General features: G+C 42.9%; 1 protein-coding gene across 1 annotated transcript in view; it reads left to right on the top strand.

The window, feature by feature from the left end:
- Nlrp2 (NLR family pyrin domain containing 2) overlaps positions 1-16246 on the top strand; it is a 54512-nt gene extending 38266 nt beyond the window's left edge. Inside the window, exons 6-12 of the mRNA XM_028862541.2 lie at positions 655-825; positions 3296-3460; positions 5114-5284; positions 6327-6497; positions 9770-9940; positions 13954-14124; positions 15922-16246. Coding sequence (XP_028718374.1) covers positions 655-825; positions 3296-3460; positions 5114-5284; positions 6327-6497; positions 9770-9940; positions 13954-14124; positions 15922-16060 — 1159 coding nt within the window. The 3' untranslated portion in view covers positions 16061-16246. The remainder of the gene's footprint in view (positions 1-654; positions 826-3295; positions 3461-5113; positions 5285-6326; positions 6498-9769; positions 9941-13953; positions 14125-15921) is intronic.
- Positions 16247-18993: the final 2747 nt, after the last annotated feature.

Below are 18993 nucleotides of genomic sequence, written 5' to 3'. Positions count from 1 at the left end.
CCTGTTCTTGCCTTGAGTTCCCACCATCGTTCATGGACTATGATGGGGAAGACAAAAACCAAATAAACCCTTTACTCCACAAGTTGCTTTTGGTCATGGTGTTTAACCACAGCATCAGAGAAGCAAAGTAGACCAGGCGTCATGAGATGGAAAGGTATCTTACAGGAAGAAATGCATGCAGTAGAATATATGTTGCATGGAAACATAAGGAAACTATTGGGGAGCAAAGGGGACCAGAAATTAGCAGGCAGGTGAGAGGAGTCAAACAAAGTATAGGGGAAATGCCATAACAACCATCCCTTTGGATGCTGATGTGAAAGACGAATTGCAAAAACTTCTGTAGAAACCATGAAGATGGCTCAGTCCTTAGAGCTCAATCCTTAAATCACTTAAGGCAAGTGGAAAGATCTAAGTTTAGATCTCAGAGCCCACACCAAAGCACTAGGTAATAGGTAATGCATGCCTGCAATCTCAGCAATGACAGGTGGATCCCTGGAATCTTATGTCCGGCTGGCCTGGTCTGCTTGGTAAAGTGCCAAACCCATGAAAGATTCTGCCTCAAGCAAAAGGTAGAAGGTGCCAGAGGATCTCAAGGGGCATGTGAGCACACATGAATACACGAAGAAATGAAAACAAGCCTCTTTGTCTTTGTAGGTCTCAAGACAACCAACACCTGCTAGCTTTCTGGACAGACTTTTGTGACTTGTTTAATTCAAATGAGAAACTGGTCTTTCTGAATATTGGCAAGAGCTTCTTCAGCAGATCCTCACTGGAGATTCTGTGTGACAAACTGTCCTCTGCTCCCTGCCATCTCCAGAAAGTGCTGTAAGTAAGATCGGATCTCCAGAGAGATCCCCCTAGCATATGACCAAAGCTCTCACATTATAGAAGAAATCCTCAAACTTGTATCCTGGACTCTAACCAGGTACCTAAGATACAGGGAATTTAGGCGTCCCTAACCTTAATTTTACCTAGAAAAGAATCCTACAGTAACTTCAGTATAATACAGGATACACATTTAATGTCCACATACACCATAAGAAAAATAATCAAAATCCCTAGGCAGTTTGAGTCCTGCTTCGGCAGCCATTGGTCTCTAAGTCGAACAGAGTCCCCCAACCTCAGTGGGCACTTGAAGTATGTGTTTCTTTATTGGAGGGAGGAAGGTTGGCCTGTTCACTGTAAAATGGTGAGCAATGTCCCTGACCTCCACATGCCAGATATCAACAGCAGTTCCTTCCTTCAGTTATGAGATATCTCAGTGTCTTCAGGTGTCACCTAGTACCCCAGGGGATGCAGCATTGTGACAGGCTGGAAGCCACAGATGTAGAGAGATAGAGAGCAGTGTGCTTAAGGCATGAGCATGGAAAGTCAACTGGGCAAGATGTGTGCATCCATGACCCAAAAAAACATATATGCAAATGAGTGAGATTGGAATGAAAGGTATCAGGTTAAAATATCGACAGGGGAAAGGTAAATATATAGCTTGAATGCATGAGCACAGAGTGTGGAAAACTTTTCTGTCTTCCTTAATGTTCAGCTGTGGATTGTGTGCCTAGAAGGTTTAAATCTAGAAAGGTGTGAGTCACAAGGGTTTCAGGGAAATTTCTTTAATTTGACATGTATGAGTTTTTCTCTGCGTGTATGTATACACACCATGTACATTCCTGGTGCCAATTGGAGATCAGAAAAAGGACATTGGATCCCCTGGAACTAGAGTAACAAACAGTGTGAGCCAGCCTGTTGGGCACTCTGCAGAGTATCAAGTGCTCTTAACCACTGAGCCATCTCTCTGAAACCTATTATTCTTTCTTGGTGTATAAGAATAAGAACTCTCCTTGAGGTGGGAATGGGAGATGGGCTGGGGGAAGGGGAGGGGGGCAGGAAGGGAGAGAACAAGGGAATCTGTGGCTGTTATGTAGAACTGAATAGTATTGTGAAATAAAATAAAATAATAATAATAAAAAAGAGTAAGAACTCTCATCCACTAAGATGGCACTGGAGAAGAACTCTGACTCTAAATACAATAGAGCACCTCACAGTCTTCCACAGGACAAGGCATTTGTATAAAGGTATTCACTGGTAACACTTCAAAAAAAATGGATGTTTCATTCCCCACCCCCATCCAAAAAAAAGATGGCTTTTGAGTGGAAGATAGCTTGTGACTGAACTCTCCCTTAGTAGATGTTGGAAATGACTAAAGAAACCAGGACTTCAGATAGTTTCTAAAGAGAACTGTTGGTCAATGCAAACAAAGCTTTAGTTGAGATGAGTAAGATCTGGAAAGTAGCATATGCTGTAATGTCACTATAGCAGCAATATATAGTCCACTTTTGCTGAGAAGAGTTGGGGTGAGTGGGAGGGGGCGGTTTAGAGACAGAGTCTCACTATGTAGCCTTGGCTTTCCCACAACTCCTCTGTAGACCAAGTTGGCTTCAAACTTCTGACAATCCCCCTGCCTCCTGTGTCCTGGAATTACAGACCCATGCCACCACACCTGGCAGGAGAGCAGAGATCTCCCATGTTCTCCCACACAAAACAGAAAATGGCTTGTTTCACACAACATGATCTTGAGTTCCATCTGTTTTTATAACACTGTCCCCAGGGGATCTGATGCCCTCTTCTGGACTCTGAAGGCAGCTGAACTCAGACATGCATATACCCACATACCCACAGGCACAGACAGACACATACACACATCGTCACAGAATTAAAAATAAATTTTTTTAAAATCTATCTTGTGGAGGGAATACAATATGGTTGCACAAAAAAAGAGCATCTTGCCCAAAATCTGCATGTTTCTACATCATTTCTGAGGTATAGGATTGTAACTATGAAGTGAAAAATGGTAGCTGTATGAGATGATAGATTTGTTAATTGGCTTGGTTGGGTCAATTATCTCACAAAGTGTACATATAACAAAACAATTTTGTATGGCTTAAATACAATTTTTGTCAACAATTCCTTGAAGAATGGGGTAGTTTAATGTAGGGGGAAGCTAAAATGTAAATGTACTGCATCCCTTTGTATCTGTTTATGTATTGTAGAGGTATAGAAAGTCAAAATCTTGTCTTTTTAGAAGTTTTTGTTACATTTATTTATGATGGTGTTGAGAGGCAAGTGATGCCTATATCTGCGTGAATGGAGGCCAGGGTACAACGTGCCAGAATTGGTTCTTTCCTTTGATCACGTTGGTCCCAGGGATCAAACCGAGATTGACAGATTTGGTGGCAAGTGCCTTTTACTGAGCCATCTCCCCAGCACTCATTATCTCCTCTCTGTTTCTTTTCCTCAGCCTCAAAAACATTTCCCCAGCCAATGCGTACAAGAAATTGTGCCTCATTTTTAATGGTTATGAAACCCTCTCACATCTGACCCTGAAAGGTGACGACCTAAGCACCATTCTTCCCTCACTGTGTGAAGTTATGAAACATCCAGCATGCAACATTAAGTTTCTCAGGTATATCTATTCATCCCTAAATGTCTCTTCATCCCTAAATGTCTGGTCACATAAAACTATCTCAGGTCTTCCTATATAGCAAATCTAAATTGTCAGGAAAGGTTGCTTTTCTTCAAAAAAAATACCACCACTTAGGACACATGGACCAGAATATGGACAAAGTGTGTGTGTGTGTGTGTGTGTGTGTGTGTGTGTGTGTGTGTGTGTGTGTAAGTGTGTAAAAATATATATGACAACCCTGTGACCAAGAAACCTCTATAGAGTCTGAGTAACCACCCTATCAGATCATTTGCTTATGGTTGTAGTTACATTCTTCTTGGGTCATGATTCAGAACAAAAGCTTGAAGACCCCTATCTTGCAAACAAAGAAAGACTTCTTCAGAGCATTAGCTAAGCCCACCTCAGGCATCACCCTTGATTAAGATGTTCTCTGCTGGTGATACCACCACCCCCATCCTGTGATCCGTGGATCCTAACATGACCACTTGAACCAGCAGCAGGAACACAATGTAAGACCACAAACTTTGCCCCTACCTTCCCTTGGTATGTGATATTCACCCATTTGAATAAATCTTCTTAACATGAATCCCATAAGGACTTGGAGATGAGGTAAAACAAGTCATGAGACAAATTATAACTTCTGTCAATACCATCCATGGCAAATGACCCTTTTTTTCTTTTCCTGAGTGGATTATCTGGGAGGGAAAGCTATGACTTGAATATTTGAGACTCAATTTTTATTTTTATTTATTTTTTGGTTGTAAGTGAATAAGCTAATACCTAAAATGAAAGGAAATTCTATGTAAGTTCAATGTATGTAATTTTTGGAAGTAAATATCAATCTACATAACATGCCAATACCTTGATTTAATTTAGTTACATAGTTATGGTGTAGGCTCAGAGAGACTCTTTAGTACTTTTTACCTGCGTGACAGATATCTCAGTTATCAACTTTAAACATTCAAAGTAAAGATATAACTTATTTTCAACATAAAAAATGGAGATAATAAAAATCTGTCACATGAGACTTAGGAGACAGAGTTAAGAGGGCTGTAAGTTTGAGGTCACACAGTGACATAAATGTGTATGAAACATTAAAAGAATAAAATTTTGAGACAGAATTTCACTGTGTAGTTCTGACTGGCCTAGAACTCACTATGTAGACTAGACTGGCCTGGAACCCATGGAGATCTGCCTGCCTCTGCTTCATGAGGGCTGTATAAAAGGCATGCTAGGTAAAAAAAAATTGTGTAAGAGAGAATGAAACTTGGGGAACCTAGGCAACTAGACCATATTCTCGTACTCAACCGAGAGAGGGAGACCACAAAACAGCCCAAGAGTAGACACATTGTGCCCTTGAACAACTAGGAAGTAAAACATTCATTTCTACAATGGGAAAGAAAACTCGTTTATCCATGGGAAGATCAACCAAGGAGAGCAGGCTTGATCAGAAACAATCTGACCACCCTAACTAGCCTCAGTCAGTTTCTGTTAGCTTTTCACAAGCCTGATTTGATGTTTTGCTGTATCTTGCAACTTATTCTTTTACTTTGACTCACTATACACCTACTGAACTTGCTCAACTGGAAGAGCAGCTATTGTACATCATTCTCTGGACCATTCAGAACATACTCATTCTCGTTTCTCGCGCAGCCTGTGTTCTTATCCTACTGGTATTCAGAAATGGGATGACTTCTTCCAGGCCATCAAAGTCAGACAATCTCTAACATGTCTGGACCTCACAGACAATGAACTCTTGGACAAGGGTGCCAGGCTGATGTGTAAGACTTGGAAGCAACCGAACAGCACACTGCAGAGGGTGTCGTAAGTATCTCCTCTCTTCCTGCGGAGCATCTCTTTGGAATCTGAGCTGTAGAGAGGAGAGACATGGTTGACACCACACTTACCAGGCAGTCCATTTGAGTCCACCTATGCAGATACCTGCTTCTGGGTTTTTGACTTTGCATCAAGCATCTTACTCTTCTCATTCTTCTTTTATTGAGAATTTTATACATGCATACACACACACACACACACACACACACACGTCATTTGATAAATTTCATTCCCTATTTTCTCTCCTCTGAATTCCCTCCATCCTGTCACCATTCCCTCCTAACTTCACGTGCTCTTTGCTTAAACCCACTGAGTTTATTTACTGTACACTGGAGTTGGACAATCTACTAGAGCATGGGTCACCTCTCAGGAACCACATCCCTGAAGAAAATTTGACTCATCCTCCCCCCAGCATCCATCAACTGCTAATAGCTCCTCAGCTGTGGGGTGGAAACATGAGCCCCTCCCTCATCCAGGCTCGGATTTTGGCTGGCTGGTCTTATGAAGGTCTTATGATTGTATTCTTCATTCTAAATCCCTCATGTGATCACGACTGTGTGATGGAATCAACAAGAACTTGAGGATTTTACCTTCTGGAGTCAGCTGAAAATGTCCTCTTCCATTTTAATAGCTTGTATGATTTTTTGTTTGGTTTGGTTTGGAGGGTTTTGTTTAGGTGGGATTTTTTTTTTTTTTTACAGTTTTGGAAATACACGTGTACCGTGCATACTGACACTCTCATGCCCACCTCCCAGTCTATCCTCCTGACCAATCTCTCTCATTTATACCTATTTATTTTGTTTTGTGACCACCAAGATTAAACAGGGCCATCTGTGAGTCTGTGAGTTTGAAGCTGTGTGTTGAAGCCTGGTGGGCTCAGCGGAGGAGACCCAAGTCAGGATAGTAATTCTCCTTCTCCTAAAGTCTATCCATGGACAGCAGTTAAGAGATAAATGGTGGGGCTCTGTGAGCCTCTCCCTTCCCAGACTGGTTGTTAGGAGAGCCAATCCTGTGTGTGATTCCTATGCAGGTTGGAGAACTGTCGCCTCACTGAAGCCTGTTGCAAGGACATCTCTTCCATTTTGATGGTCAGCCAGGCTCTGACACACCTCAATCTGGCCAAGAACGTTCTTGGAGATAATGGAGTGAAAGTCCTGTGTGAAAGCTTAAGCTATCCCGAGTGTAAACTACAGACCCTGGTGTAAGTCACTGCCTACAGACATTGGGGGGCTGTGTGTGTGTGCGTGCGTGCGCGCATGTGCTTAAGTAGGATACATATGAAAGTAATTCATGATTATTCTAACCACCAGAAATATGCTAATGACTTTCCAGGTAAGAGTGACATAAGAAATGGCATTGGCTGGGGGTGCATCCTAATGCTGACAGTTATATATAGCATGAGTAAAGCCCTGACTTCATTATTCCTACAATTTTAGAATATGAATATGTGATGTTAATGTTATATAGTGAATTGAGAGAGAGATTTGATTTCCATTTTGTTTTTGTGTGAGATGATGTCTTACATATCTCAGGCTGGCCTTGAACTCACTCTATACAGAGGATCCTCTTGATCCTCCACCTACCTAGCACCTGGGTTTTAAGGATGTGCCACCATGCCTGGATTTTTTTTGTTCTTCTGTTAATTTTTTGTAATGTATGACCCACTGAGCCCAGTTAGTACTGCCAACATGCGCGCATGTGTGGGATCATCTATTTGGGGCATGGACAACCTATAAGTAGACAGCTCCCAAAGGACAGTGACTCTCCCTCTCACAACGGCCATCAACTACCAATATCCTCTAGCTGGGGGAAGGGCCTCAGGAACCCTCTCCCATAGATGCAAGATTTTTAGCTGAGCTGGTCTTCTGTGGGTGACCACAGGTGCTGTGACTTCATGTGTGCCACAGCCGTGCCTTGTCCAGAAGATCCTATTTCAGAGCATTCTCCCCATCCTCCAGCTCTTACATTGTTTCTGTATTTTTATGAGACAGAATCTCACTCAAAACAATCCTCCTGCCTTAGACTCCCAAGTTATGTGCCACCAAGCCCAGCTTGACTTCCTCTTCAAATCTCTTCTTAACACTATGGAACACAAAGTATACATGGTTGGGTAGGGGTGGAATCAACTTGTCAACAAGTTCAATATGACCCTGGTATTCATCCTGGAATCTATAGGATTCATTTTCTTTTTTAATATAATTTTTTTAATTTTGAGATTATATCATTACAACATTTTTCTCTTCCCTTTCTTCCCTCCAAACCTTCCCATACATCCCTCCCACTCTCCTGAAAATTCACTAATTGTTTACTAATTAAATTTACTAATTAAATTTACTCTTTTCACTAATTGTTACTGCATATATATATATATATATTCCTAAACATAACCAGTTGAAACCATATAATGTCACTTATAGATATGTTTTTAGGACTGACCACTTGGCACTGGACAACCAACTGGTAGTCCCTAGGGATAGACAACCTCTCCTGCTCCTAGCTTTTCTCAGTTGCCTATTGTTCTTTGTGTAGGGTTGAGGCCTCATGGGCTTTTCCCTGTCCAGTTTTGCCTGTCCATTAATATCACCCTTATTCAGCTCATGTTTGGGCAGTCGTGCTAGTGAGACTTTATGGGTGTAGCTTCTGACATTCCTAGGAGAGACAATCTCAGAGGCAACTCCCTGAACCCCTGCCTCTTTGAATATTTCCCACCTCTTCTGTGCTCTTCCCTGAGCCTCAGGTGCAGGAGTGTGCGGAAGATGTACCCATTAGAACAGGGCTCCAGAACTCTGCATTTTGATTGGCTGTGGTGGTCTTCAGTGGTCTCTGACTGTTGCAAAGAGAAGATTCATAGAATTAATTTCCAAAGAGTAATGGGGCTGCACTGGCCACTCTGCAAAGATTGTTTTAGATTGACAACCCTGCTATTCTGGATAACCAAGCGATCACTAGCAGTACTGAAACACTGGCTCTATTGTGAGCCGCCAGCACAGTTTGTTCTCATTCGCTTCCTTTTGCTGAGATACATGCCATGACAAAAACGCAACCTGGGGAGGACAGGTCATTTCCTGTTACATCTTGTAGTCCATCATGAAGTAGAGTGGAGGCAGGACCTTGAGGCAGGAGCTGATGTAGAGGCCATGGAAGGGTGCTGTCACTGGCTTGCTCACTTTGCTTTCTTATACAGCCCAGGACTACATGCCCATGATGGACACCACCTAGGGTGGGCCGGGCCCTCCCACATCAACCATTAGACAAGGAAATGCCCTCCAGACTTGCCCACAAGCCAGTCTTGTGGAGGCACTTTCTCAGTTGAGGTATCTTCTTCCCAGACAACTCTAGCTCCTGTCAAGTTGACCAAAGAATAAAATAAAGAAATAATGCAATCTGTGTACGAGGTCCTGGGTTCCATTTTCAACACCATGAAAGAGAGGGAGGAGGGGAGAAGGAAGGGGAGTTTCAGAGTTTCCTATATTTTTAATCTTTGTTATACCTGTGAGCATCCATGATGCCTACTTGGTTACTTAAATGTGATGAAATATTGAGTTCATGGTTAGAGATAGATGGAAGGAAAGAACTCCCCAACAATACACTGTGTAAATACCCACCACTGGGATCCAAAGCCTTGAGGAACCTACCTACTAACTAGCCCTGTCTTGAATTTACAGCCAAATTATGTTAGAAGGCACTATCATCAGTCCAGGCATGATGGCATATGCCTGTAAACCAGCATTTAGAAGTCAAGAGGCAGGAGGATCACAGCCTAAGCTACAGAGTGAGACCCTATCTGACAAAAAATTCACCACAGAAAAAGTCACTACCCTCCGAGATAACCAAACACAGCCATGAAATAACAATTATCAGCATTCATTAAGCACCTAATGGGTACAGGCACCCTGCTAGGAACTTATCACTGATATATGCCCTCATCCATGAGGTTCTATAATTTTAATGTTTTCTTTGTTGAGGGATGAGAGCTGCATTTACCTATGAGCATAAGTCTTTAAAAGGCAGTTGAAAACTGTGTATCCATTTAATGAAGAAGTGTTATAGACTCTCTTCTTTGAGTCTTTGCCCTCTACTAGCCACAGGTAGTTGCCTAGGTTGACAGTAGCAGGCATGAGGTTCCCTCTCATACCAATTAATTTTATTTTCTTAATTTTTTGAGAATTTCATATATGTACACAATGTATTTTTATCATATTCACTCTCCAACCTCTCTATAGAAGTGGAATGGGAAAGTGGGACAGAAAAGAGGATCAAGACAGTAAATAACACTAAGGATTTTTTTTTTGCAAACCCATATGGAAACCCACTTTATGATTTCATTCTAATGTCCTCACTTATTCCAATAACTCTAAGCTTAACTGAAACCATGGCTCAAGGTAGAAGGATGTGGTTTGAGGGTATCATCCCAGAATGAACTAATGGGTTCCTTTGTTCCTGATTTTTGTCCCTGTGCATGTGGTTTTCCAGACTGTGGTCCTGTAACATCACCAGCGAAGGCTGCCGCCATCTCTCAAAGATGCTTAGCCAGGCATTGAGTCTAGAGCACTTGGATCTGGGGCAGAATTGTATCAGAACCCCAGGTACAAGGTTTCTGTGTGAAGCATTGAAGGAACCCCAGAGTAACTTGAAAAGTCTGTGGTGAGTCATGTCTTGTTGAACTGTAATCTGTACCTCAAAGGAGTTCTCAAGTGTAGCAGATGCCTTCAGGAGCAATACAGAGAGCTTGAGTCAAGTCAGTTGAGTATTGTATCACATTTTTAGTCTGTGTGTCTTATGATTGGGGAACAGAGATCAAAAGGACAGCATGAAGGGGTTGGTTCTCTCTCTTCTCACCATGTGGGATTTTGAGTTCGAATCCAGAACATCAGGCTTAGCAGCAAGGGCCTTAACTACAGATCTCTCTCTCCACCCCAAGTTAAGTATTTTTTTAATCACCTGGGCTGGCCATAGATAAGATGCCCATGCTCCTGTAAGTAACTCCTTACTAGTTGTTGCATCACTGAAGAAAATGTTATCTCTCTTCCCCAGAAACCAAGAAATGCCTCTAAATTCCCAGGAGGTAGGGGAGGCATCATTACTTCTAAGAGTCCATCATGATTGCAATGTAGGCTGGTGAGAACCCTGAATTGTCATCTTCAGGATTATAGGGAGGGAACCAGCAGCCACTGTGTGATTTGTGGCACAAACCTGCTGGCAGAAGAGTGGTGGCATCAGTGGTTGACAGCCCTCTGGGGAATAGGTGTGTAGCTCAGTGGTTAGTGCTTGCCTAGTATAGCTGTGGCCCTGGATTGCATAAAATACCCTGTTGGCATACCAGCAGAAATGAACACTTACCCATCTGCTGTGTGTCACTATTCCTGGGGAGATGGGAACCAGCATCTAATCATGAAAGGTAAGGAACCGATAACAGACCAAAGTGAGGACACCATCAAAGGCCAACTCAGTGAACCAGCGGGTTTATTGGGGTCACTTACAGGAATATAGGTGAGGGGTTATTTGCAGAAGCAGCAATGACTCAAAAACAGCCACATCCTAGCAGGGGAAGTAGCTCAAGAAAGCTAGAAACCTGAAGCATGCTGCAAACCTGTATAGGTGGTACAAGCTGGAGGATGTCTCTTCCAGGCAGCTCAGCAGGTCTGAGGGTGTCTCTAGCAGCCCTTACTGCTAATATATGCATAGTGAGGGGAGAGGACCTAGCATATCTGTCAGTTCCAGGGGCTCCCTAAAGCTTTTGAGCTTTATTTCTGAGCTTAAGGAACTTCAGGATGAAATCATTCAGCAACCCTATCAGAGCATCATGCTTCACCTCTTTGCTAACATCCTGTGTTTATGAACTTCCCTCTAAGACAAGATGTTTTATCTTTGAGGAAACTGCTACACATCAGTCAGCCCTAACTCCTTTGTGCATCATCTCACTCATGCATTCTAGGAAATAAGATGAGGTCTGTCTGCTATAAACATGGCTATCACAATAAAGAAAAAAATATCATTGTCAAACACCTGCCAAGCCATGAGCTCAGTGCTTGCTATGTGGAGCCCATTCGACATCATGGACTAAACTTAGCCCATGGCCTGAGCTAGTGTCCTATACAGGTAACACTGTGTGTATGCCCACGTATGCACACATCACTTGATCATTTCTGTGGTACCTTGTCTCTGTCTCCTGCACAGTTGACAATTCCAGATGGAGGAATGCTTTTTCCTGTACTGAACATACCCATTTTCCTGCTTTCTTGGAGTTCATTGAGGTCTTTGTCCAAAATGGAATTGATCTTTCTCCCCTACCTAAACTCTTCAGTATAAACTATCCCTCCAAACTGATCATTTCCTCGTTTTGTGTGATATCCTCTCTCCATTCCTCTTTTAGAGTCCAGTCTATTCTGAAACCTTGGCACTCTCTTCCAGTTATCTAGAATTCGAACATAGCAACATCTAGGAGCTTGTGTTGATTTCACAAGGCTTCATTCTGACCTCTTCATTTCCTGTGGGTATTCTTCTTAAACTTTAAGTTTTTTTAACTACACTTCTCTATTTTGTGGGGAAGGGAGCTAGAGCATGCCATAACACAAGTGTGAAGGTCAGAGGACAACAAATGGGAACTGGTCCTCTCCTCCTACCTTGTGGATCCTAAGGATCAAATGCAGGTCATCAGGCCTGACCTTCATCCACCAATCCATCTCACCAGCCCTCCCCCACCAGTATCCCAAGCTGGCTTCAAATTCACTGTGTTTCAGAAAATAACTTTTAACTTCTGATACTCTGAAGTGCTGGGACCACTGGTATACACCACCATGCCCAGTCTAATGTGGTACTGGTGATCAAACCTGGAGCCTTGTTCATTCTACCAACTGAGCTAAAACTCCAGTCCCGCTGAATAACTTTTATGGTCACTTTTATATCACTCACATCATCCCTCTGCTCAAAGCCATCAGTGGCTTCTGTCTCGGTCCAAGCAAAATCTAGCTGTGATCTGAGCATCTTCTGTGGGCTGGCCTCTGCCTATGACCTCCTCTTCTACGACCTTCTCTGGGTCACTGATGCTGCCTGTCTTGATGCTATGCTTTGTATACATCATGTACATATTTTGCTCTATTATGCTCTGCTTTGTTACCTTGACCTGCCCTGACTTCTCTGCTTGCTTATGGGGTCTCACCCTAGGCTTGCATCAATCTATCCAACCTACTGTCTTGGCCTTCCAAATGGTGTGTGATTATACACATGTACAACATGCTCAGTTTGATACTGTTTCACACAACACTGGTAAGCCAACCTTAGGCCCTTTCCCTATCCTGGAGATCTACTAATCTAACTGCTACAATTCTTTTTTTAAGATTTATTTATTTATTATGTATACAGCATGAATGCCAGAAGAGGGCACCAGATCTCATTACAGATGGTTGTGAGCCACCATGTGGTTGCTGAGAATTGAACTCAGGACCTCTGGAAGAGCAGTCAGTGCTCTTAACCTCTGAGCCATCTCTCTAGACCCTAACTGCTACAATTCTTTCTCTTCACTCTCTCATACTATCCACAGCCCTTGATCTGGCATTCCCAGATACTCCCTTCTTTCCTTTCATAATCTTTCCTTGTAAATGTTATACTACAAAGTACACTATTTTGTTGCCCTGAGGGCAGAAGCTTTTGTTGCTCACTGTTGAGTGCTTGCAACTGTGTGCCTGTCATACAGGATAATGATCATAGCATTGGTTGAATTAATGAGCTATGGCTTAAATACATAATATTTTTATTCAATGAAATTCTCATACATGTATACCATGTATTTGGTTCATATCCATCTTTCCACTACCCCCAAGTCTTTCCTGAGACGACCTAACCCATCTTCTTCCCAACTTCATGTTCTCTTTTATTATTGTTATTGTTATAATAGTATTATCATTACTATTTTTTATTATTAAATTATCACCCTTAGTCCAGTGAATATTGATCATGTGAACATGAGTGTGGAGACATCAGCAACCTTCCACGTCTTCATCTCCAAAGTGATTCTCTTTCCATCAGTTGGATGGGGACTCTGGAGGCCCTCCCTCATCCATGCTGGAATTTTGACTGTCTTGATCTGTACAGGTCTTGTACAGGTCACTACGTTTGCTGTGAGTTCATGTGTGCAATAGTCATGCAATGTCCAGATGACAGCCTTTCACGTTGATCCTCTCCATGCTCCAGCTCTTAGTCTATCTACCTCTTACAAGATGTTTCCTAAGCCTTGAATAGAGAGAGGTTGATGCAAATGACCCTCCACAGCTGAGCACTTCATTTATTCTCAGCATTGAGACCAGTTATAAGTTTCCTTATTAGCCATACTCACTGTAAAAAGAAGCTTCTCTGGCTAAACTTGAGAGCAACACAGATCTGTAGTTATAAACATAAATATTTCTTGGACGGTTTGACAACATGACTGTTTAGTGAACTAATAGCAGGTTCCCCACCAGGGAAATTTCAACTATGTTTACCAGAAATGCCTCATCTGTAGCAGCCTCAAATCCAATCAGAAAGCTATTGGTAACTCCCACAACTGTCCTGCCACTATTGTACCAGCAAGCAAGACTTGCTTGGAAGGTGACTGCTGAAGAATACAGGAATCCAGTGCTGGGTAAGACACAATGAGTTAAGGTTTGTATTTTGTCTGCAAGGCTGTATGGATGCTCCATGACTCCAAACAACTGCAAAGACTTTTCTGAGACTCTCAGAAACAACAAGAGCCTGAACACTCTCGACCTGTCTCAGAACAACTTGGGAGCTGATGCAGTCAAGACATTCTGTGAAGACTTGAAACATAACGTTTGCCCCCTTCAAACACTCAGGTGTGGTCCTATCTCCTATTTCATATATATTGTTTCCTATGTGGTGGTTTTGGTGGAAGTGAGACGACACCCAGTGCTACTAAATGGTTCACTGTTGACATCTGGCAATCAGCTTTATCCGTTGACATTTGGTCACCAAATATTTCTTTTTAATTTTTCAAGACAGGATTTCTCGGTATAGCCCTAACTGTCCTGGAACCCACTTTGTAGACTAGGCTAGTCTCAAACCCAAAAATCTGCCTGTCTCTGCCTCCTGAGCACTGGGATTAAAAGCGTGGGTCACCACATCCAGTGGTCATTCTTAACAACCTTCTCCTTAACCTTTCTGTTGCACTGATAGGTAAACTTGGGTCGGATAATGAAGTCAACACTGCATGGGAGACCAAGAAGCTGTAATTGTTAGACGTTTGTCTTATTAGTGAGAGTAAACTGCAAGTCTAACATGGTGTCTCTAGCATAGTGGGAACCTGGTATGATGGCTCAGCCCTGATTTCTGGATTTTGGGAGGTTGTGATAAGATTGCCACAATTGGGCTTACATTCTGAATTTCAAGCACTCTTAGACTACAGCCTGAGGTGCTCTTTCAAAAGAGCACCAAGGAAAGAAGTGGCTGGGGAGATAGCTTACTTCGTAAAGTGGCTGCTATCCAAGCAGGGGGGCCTAAGAACCCACATATATGCCAGGTATGAAGGTGTGTGTTTGCCTCTCCAAAACTGAGGTCACAGAGACAGGCAGGTCCCAAGCACTTAAACAGCTTAATCTAGCCAATCTACGAGCTCCTGTTTCAGTCAGAGACACTGATTCAAAAGACAGTACAGTCATGACTGAAGGATCCATGGCTCTGCAGTGTCTTTATCACTACAGATAGATACTTTTCCCCCAATAAATCAATATGCAGGCTGAGTGTGTAATTCAGTTGTACTTGCCTGCTGTGTGCCTTGAATTTCATCCTCAGAACTGCATAAAACTGGCGTGGCAGTAAACTTGGAAAATGGAGGTAGGAAGATCAGAAAGGCAAGACCATCCCCAGCTACAGAGTGAGTTTGAGGCTAGCATAGGCTAATGAGACCCAATATGCTGGGGCTAGGAAGTTAACTTAGTGTGTAAAACTCTTGCTGTGCTAACATGAGGACCTTAGTTTGAATCACCAATACCCACATGAAAGCCCTAGGCCGTACAGGTCTATAACTCCAGTAGTTGGGGGTGGAGTCAGGAAGATTCACTGACCAGCTAGTTTAATCAAAGTGGTGAATTTCAGGATGCCAGTGAGAGAGTCTGACTCAAAAAAAAAACAGGCAAGATAGTTGGGGCGGGGGTGGACAGAGGACTCAGCAGTTGAAAGCATGTGCTGCCCTTTCAGGGGACCCAGGTTTTATTTCCAGCACCCATATGGTGACTCACAACCATCTGTAACTCCAATTCCAGGGATTCACTGGCCTCTTCTGAGCCCCCACAGGCACCAGGCACACATGTAGTGCACATAAATACATGCAGGCCAAACACTCAAACACAAAAAAATAAAATCAGGATGGGGACAGTAGGATAAAGAATTGATTGAGAAAGACATCCCTATAACAACCTCTGGCCTCTAGATGCAGCCACGGGAGTTTAGTCCACCAACACATATGTGGACACATATGCATATACCATGCACTCAAGTAAAATTTAAAATATCAATATGCAGTTCTACCTTGCAGTATAGTGTTAAAGTGACCCATGAGACAGTTAAGGCATGTGGAAATTTTAAATGAATGTCACTGAAGCAACAACCATTTTTCTCCCCTGGTTGTGACCTAGGTTGAAATTTGATGACGCTAACCCGAGTATCCAGAAGCTGATCCAAGAAATGAAAAAGAGCCATCCACAATTGACCATTAACAACGACCGATCAGATCCTAAGAGAAAGGGATCTTCTTTGCCTCATTTCATCTTTTGAGGCCACTCAGTGTCTCTACCCTCCAAATGAGTAATGGGCCTTGAAGGTGTGGATGAAGGTCCTCTGGTCACCCTCTCTGATCTGTTGGTAGCTGGGCTAAATGTCTTTATCCTTTATTCCACACAAGTCACTGAACAATGTTACATGTGAAATGTTTATATCACGGGTTTATTGAGAAATAAAGGTGAAAGCATTTGTAAAGTCCTGTTTACTAATGGGTTCCCACAAAATTGAAAAGAAATCATAGGGTAATATGTGACACCATTCCTGGGTAGATTTGATCTATACACCACTAGATAGGGAACCAAAGACAGATCAAACTATGGATACTACAAAAATCCAACTTGGTGAACCAATGAGATTTATTGGGGTTGCTTTGCAGAAGCAGCATTGACTCAGATGTCTGCATCACCAAAATCCACCCCAGGGTGGGTGATAACTCAAGAAAACTGACAACCTGGAGCATGATGCACAACCTGCAGGTAGTTCAACAGGTTGGAGAGTCTCTGGCAGGCAGCTGGTCTCGTCTGGCCTGAGAGCGTCTCTTAGCATCTTTATGACTTGTGCATGCTTGGAGAAGAAGGGCCCTAGTATATCTGGTCAGATTCAGAGTCTTTCTGAAGCATTGGCTTGCATACTTCCTGAGCTTAAGGATCTACCCCACAGGGTGGGACGTTTCGCCTCCTTTTAGACCACCCTGCCCCTTAAAGTGATTCCCTCCAAGAAGAAATTGCTAGACAACAGTAGAGGATACACAACAGGAATTGCACGGGGCAGTTGTTTGACTGCTCCTATTTCTAAAGCCCCCACCCGTGGATGCTGGGTTCTGCTTTTAGGTTTTGATGGCAGCGCTGGGGATCAAGCAAGGCCTTGCACAGCTAAGTGTAGGGAGTGGAGGAAGCCCTAAGAGAGCAAAAGCCTGACTGAATGTGTATTACTGACCAAGGCATGGCCATGTCCAGGACTCCAGGGCCTCAGCCCCACAGGATTAGCGAAGGCTTACTCACCCAGGTGAGGCAAAAGAGGGGTGGCAAAGCTTTCCTGAAGAGTCAAAGTGCAGTTGAGTGAGAAGTGTGTGTGAAGACTACCAACTGCAGGTTTTTCCTCCTGGATGTTTACTCTCATGAGTCTGGGGTCACTCAGACTCACCATGAACATATTTTAATATCTTAAGAGGCTTTTTATTTAAATACTGGCACCTGGGCTGATTGGTTTCGGGACTGCACCTGAGAGCACTCCCAAAATGCAGCCTTGAGTCATATCAGTCTAGGCCTTATAAAGGCAAAGACCACAACGTTACGTTGTATTTTGCAGAGTAAGCAAGCTTGGTTACAAAAGCAGAAAGAGCAGTTAACCTTCTGACTTAACTGTCTTGCAAGAACAGCAAATTTTGCAATTAAAGAGCAGTCTTCAATGTCCTGGGGAAAAGGGAAGTGGGCCGCTAGGGTAAAGCTTGTACAAGCTACAAGCTTACATATTAGGGGGATGTTTTTGTTTATCTGTCAAGCATGGTAATTAAGACATTGAATGTTAACCATCACATTTACAACCTGAAACTGCTTGTCTACAGTGACCACCTGTCAAGACCTGCCAGTCTCTCTCCTTGTGCTATACCTCATTTACACACTGATGATCTGGGTTGCTGGAAGTAGTTTTTACCCTCCGGTGGTAGCAGACATTCATCTGATCCCAGGTTTTCTGCATGGGTGTCTATCTTTCCTTTATTCATCATCTTGCCACCCCAGTGAGGGTTTTAAGATCCATGCTATGTGGGTCACAGTAGCTATGGACTTTGTCTATCATTGAGTTACATCCCCATGTGAATCTGGCGTTTGCATGTGTGTGCATTCATGTGCAACCCAAGAAGCTTCTCTGACCCAGGTTAAGAGCAGTCTAGATCTACAAGAATAAACTTTAAAACTTAGAGGGCAATTGGACAGCTCATTTAGCTAATAGCAGGATACACACTAGAGGCTGTGACCTCCCCAACCATAAGCTTTTTTTTTAACCAGTGGTTTTTTTTTTCATGGTTGTGTGTATTTGTATCTATATGTGCAGGTACACATGTAGCAAGTACTTGTGGAGGCAAGAATTGTGCCATTTGAACTGGGTGTTATGAATCATACTCAGGTCCTCTTCAAAAGCAGCAGGCACTTGTAACTCCCTGAAACATGTAACTCTGAGCTGAAACACCTCTCCAACCCTTTAATCAGGGTCTTAATTCATCTTCTTGATGTATATCCTATGTTACACTCTCAGACTCATCTACAAACCATACCCAACACTGAGACATGGCATGAGGGATCCCTATCATCTACATGAATGTTATAAATGTCTGGAGGTGAGCAAGCAAAGTGGTGTTTGTTCTCATGGCACTGATTTACCTGGATCACCAGCCTCAGCCCATTACTGACTTCTGAGAAAATAAGTCTTTACTCTACTACAGATACCATGCATATGCATGTTTTTGGATCCATTCACATTGTTAACCGGGAAGGAAGTTCTCGCTGTGAGTACTTTGGTAAGGCATATAGCAAGATCATCCTTCCATAATGCTGTCCACTTCAGCAATTCAGTGGCGTTGTAGTATATCTATGTTTGCATTTTAGGGAGGGACACAAGGACTTGGTGAGATTGAATAGGTAAGGGGTTTCCTGGAGGAAATAAGCAGAGCTTATGGACTTCTGTTCCAATGAAGCCATATTTCCCAATCCTCAGCCATCCCAAGCCCTCATATGCCCATCCCCTCTCCTCTATTCCCCTCCCAGTTGACCCAGGAGATCTTAACTATTTCCCCTTCCTGGGGTGATCCCTCTTAGGATCCTCCTTTTTTCCTAGCTTCTCTGAGGTTGTGGATTGTAGCCTAGTTATCCTTTGCTTTACATCTAATATCCACTTATGAGTGAGTATATACTGTTTGTCGTTCTGTGTCT

Source organism: Peromyscus leucopus, chromosome 1 (genome assembly GCF_004664715.2).
Source record: "Peromyscus leucopus breed LL Stock chromosome 1, UCI_PerLeu_2.1, whole genome shotgun sequence".
NCBI lineage: Eukaryota > Metazoa > Chordata > Mammalia > Rodentia > Cricetidae > Peromyscus > Peromyscus leucopus.
This window is presented reverse-complemented; position numbering and strand designations above follow the sequence as displayed.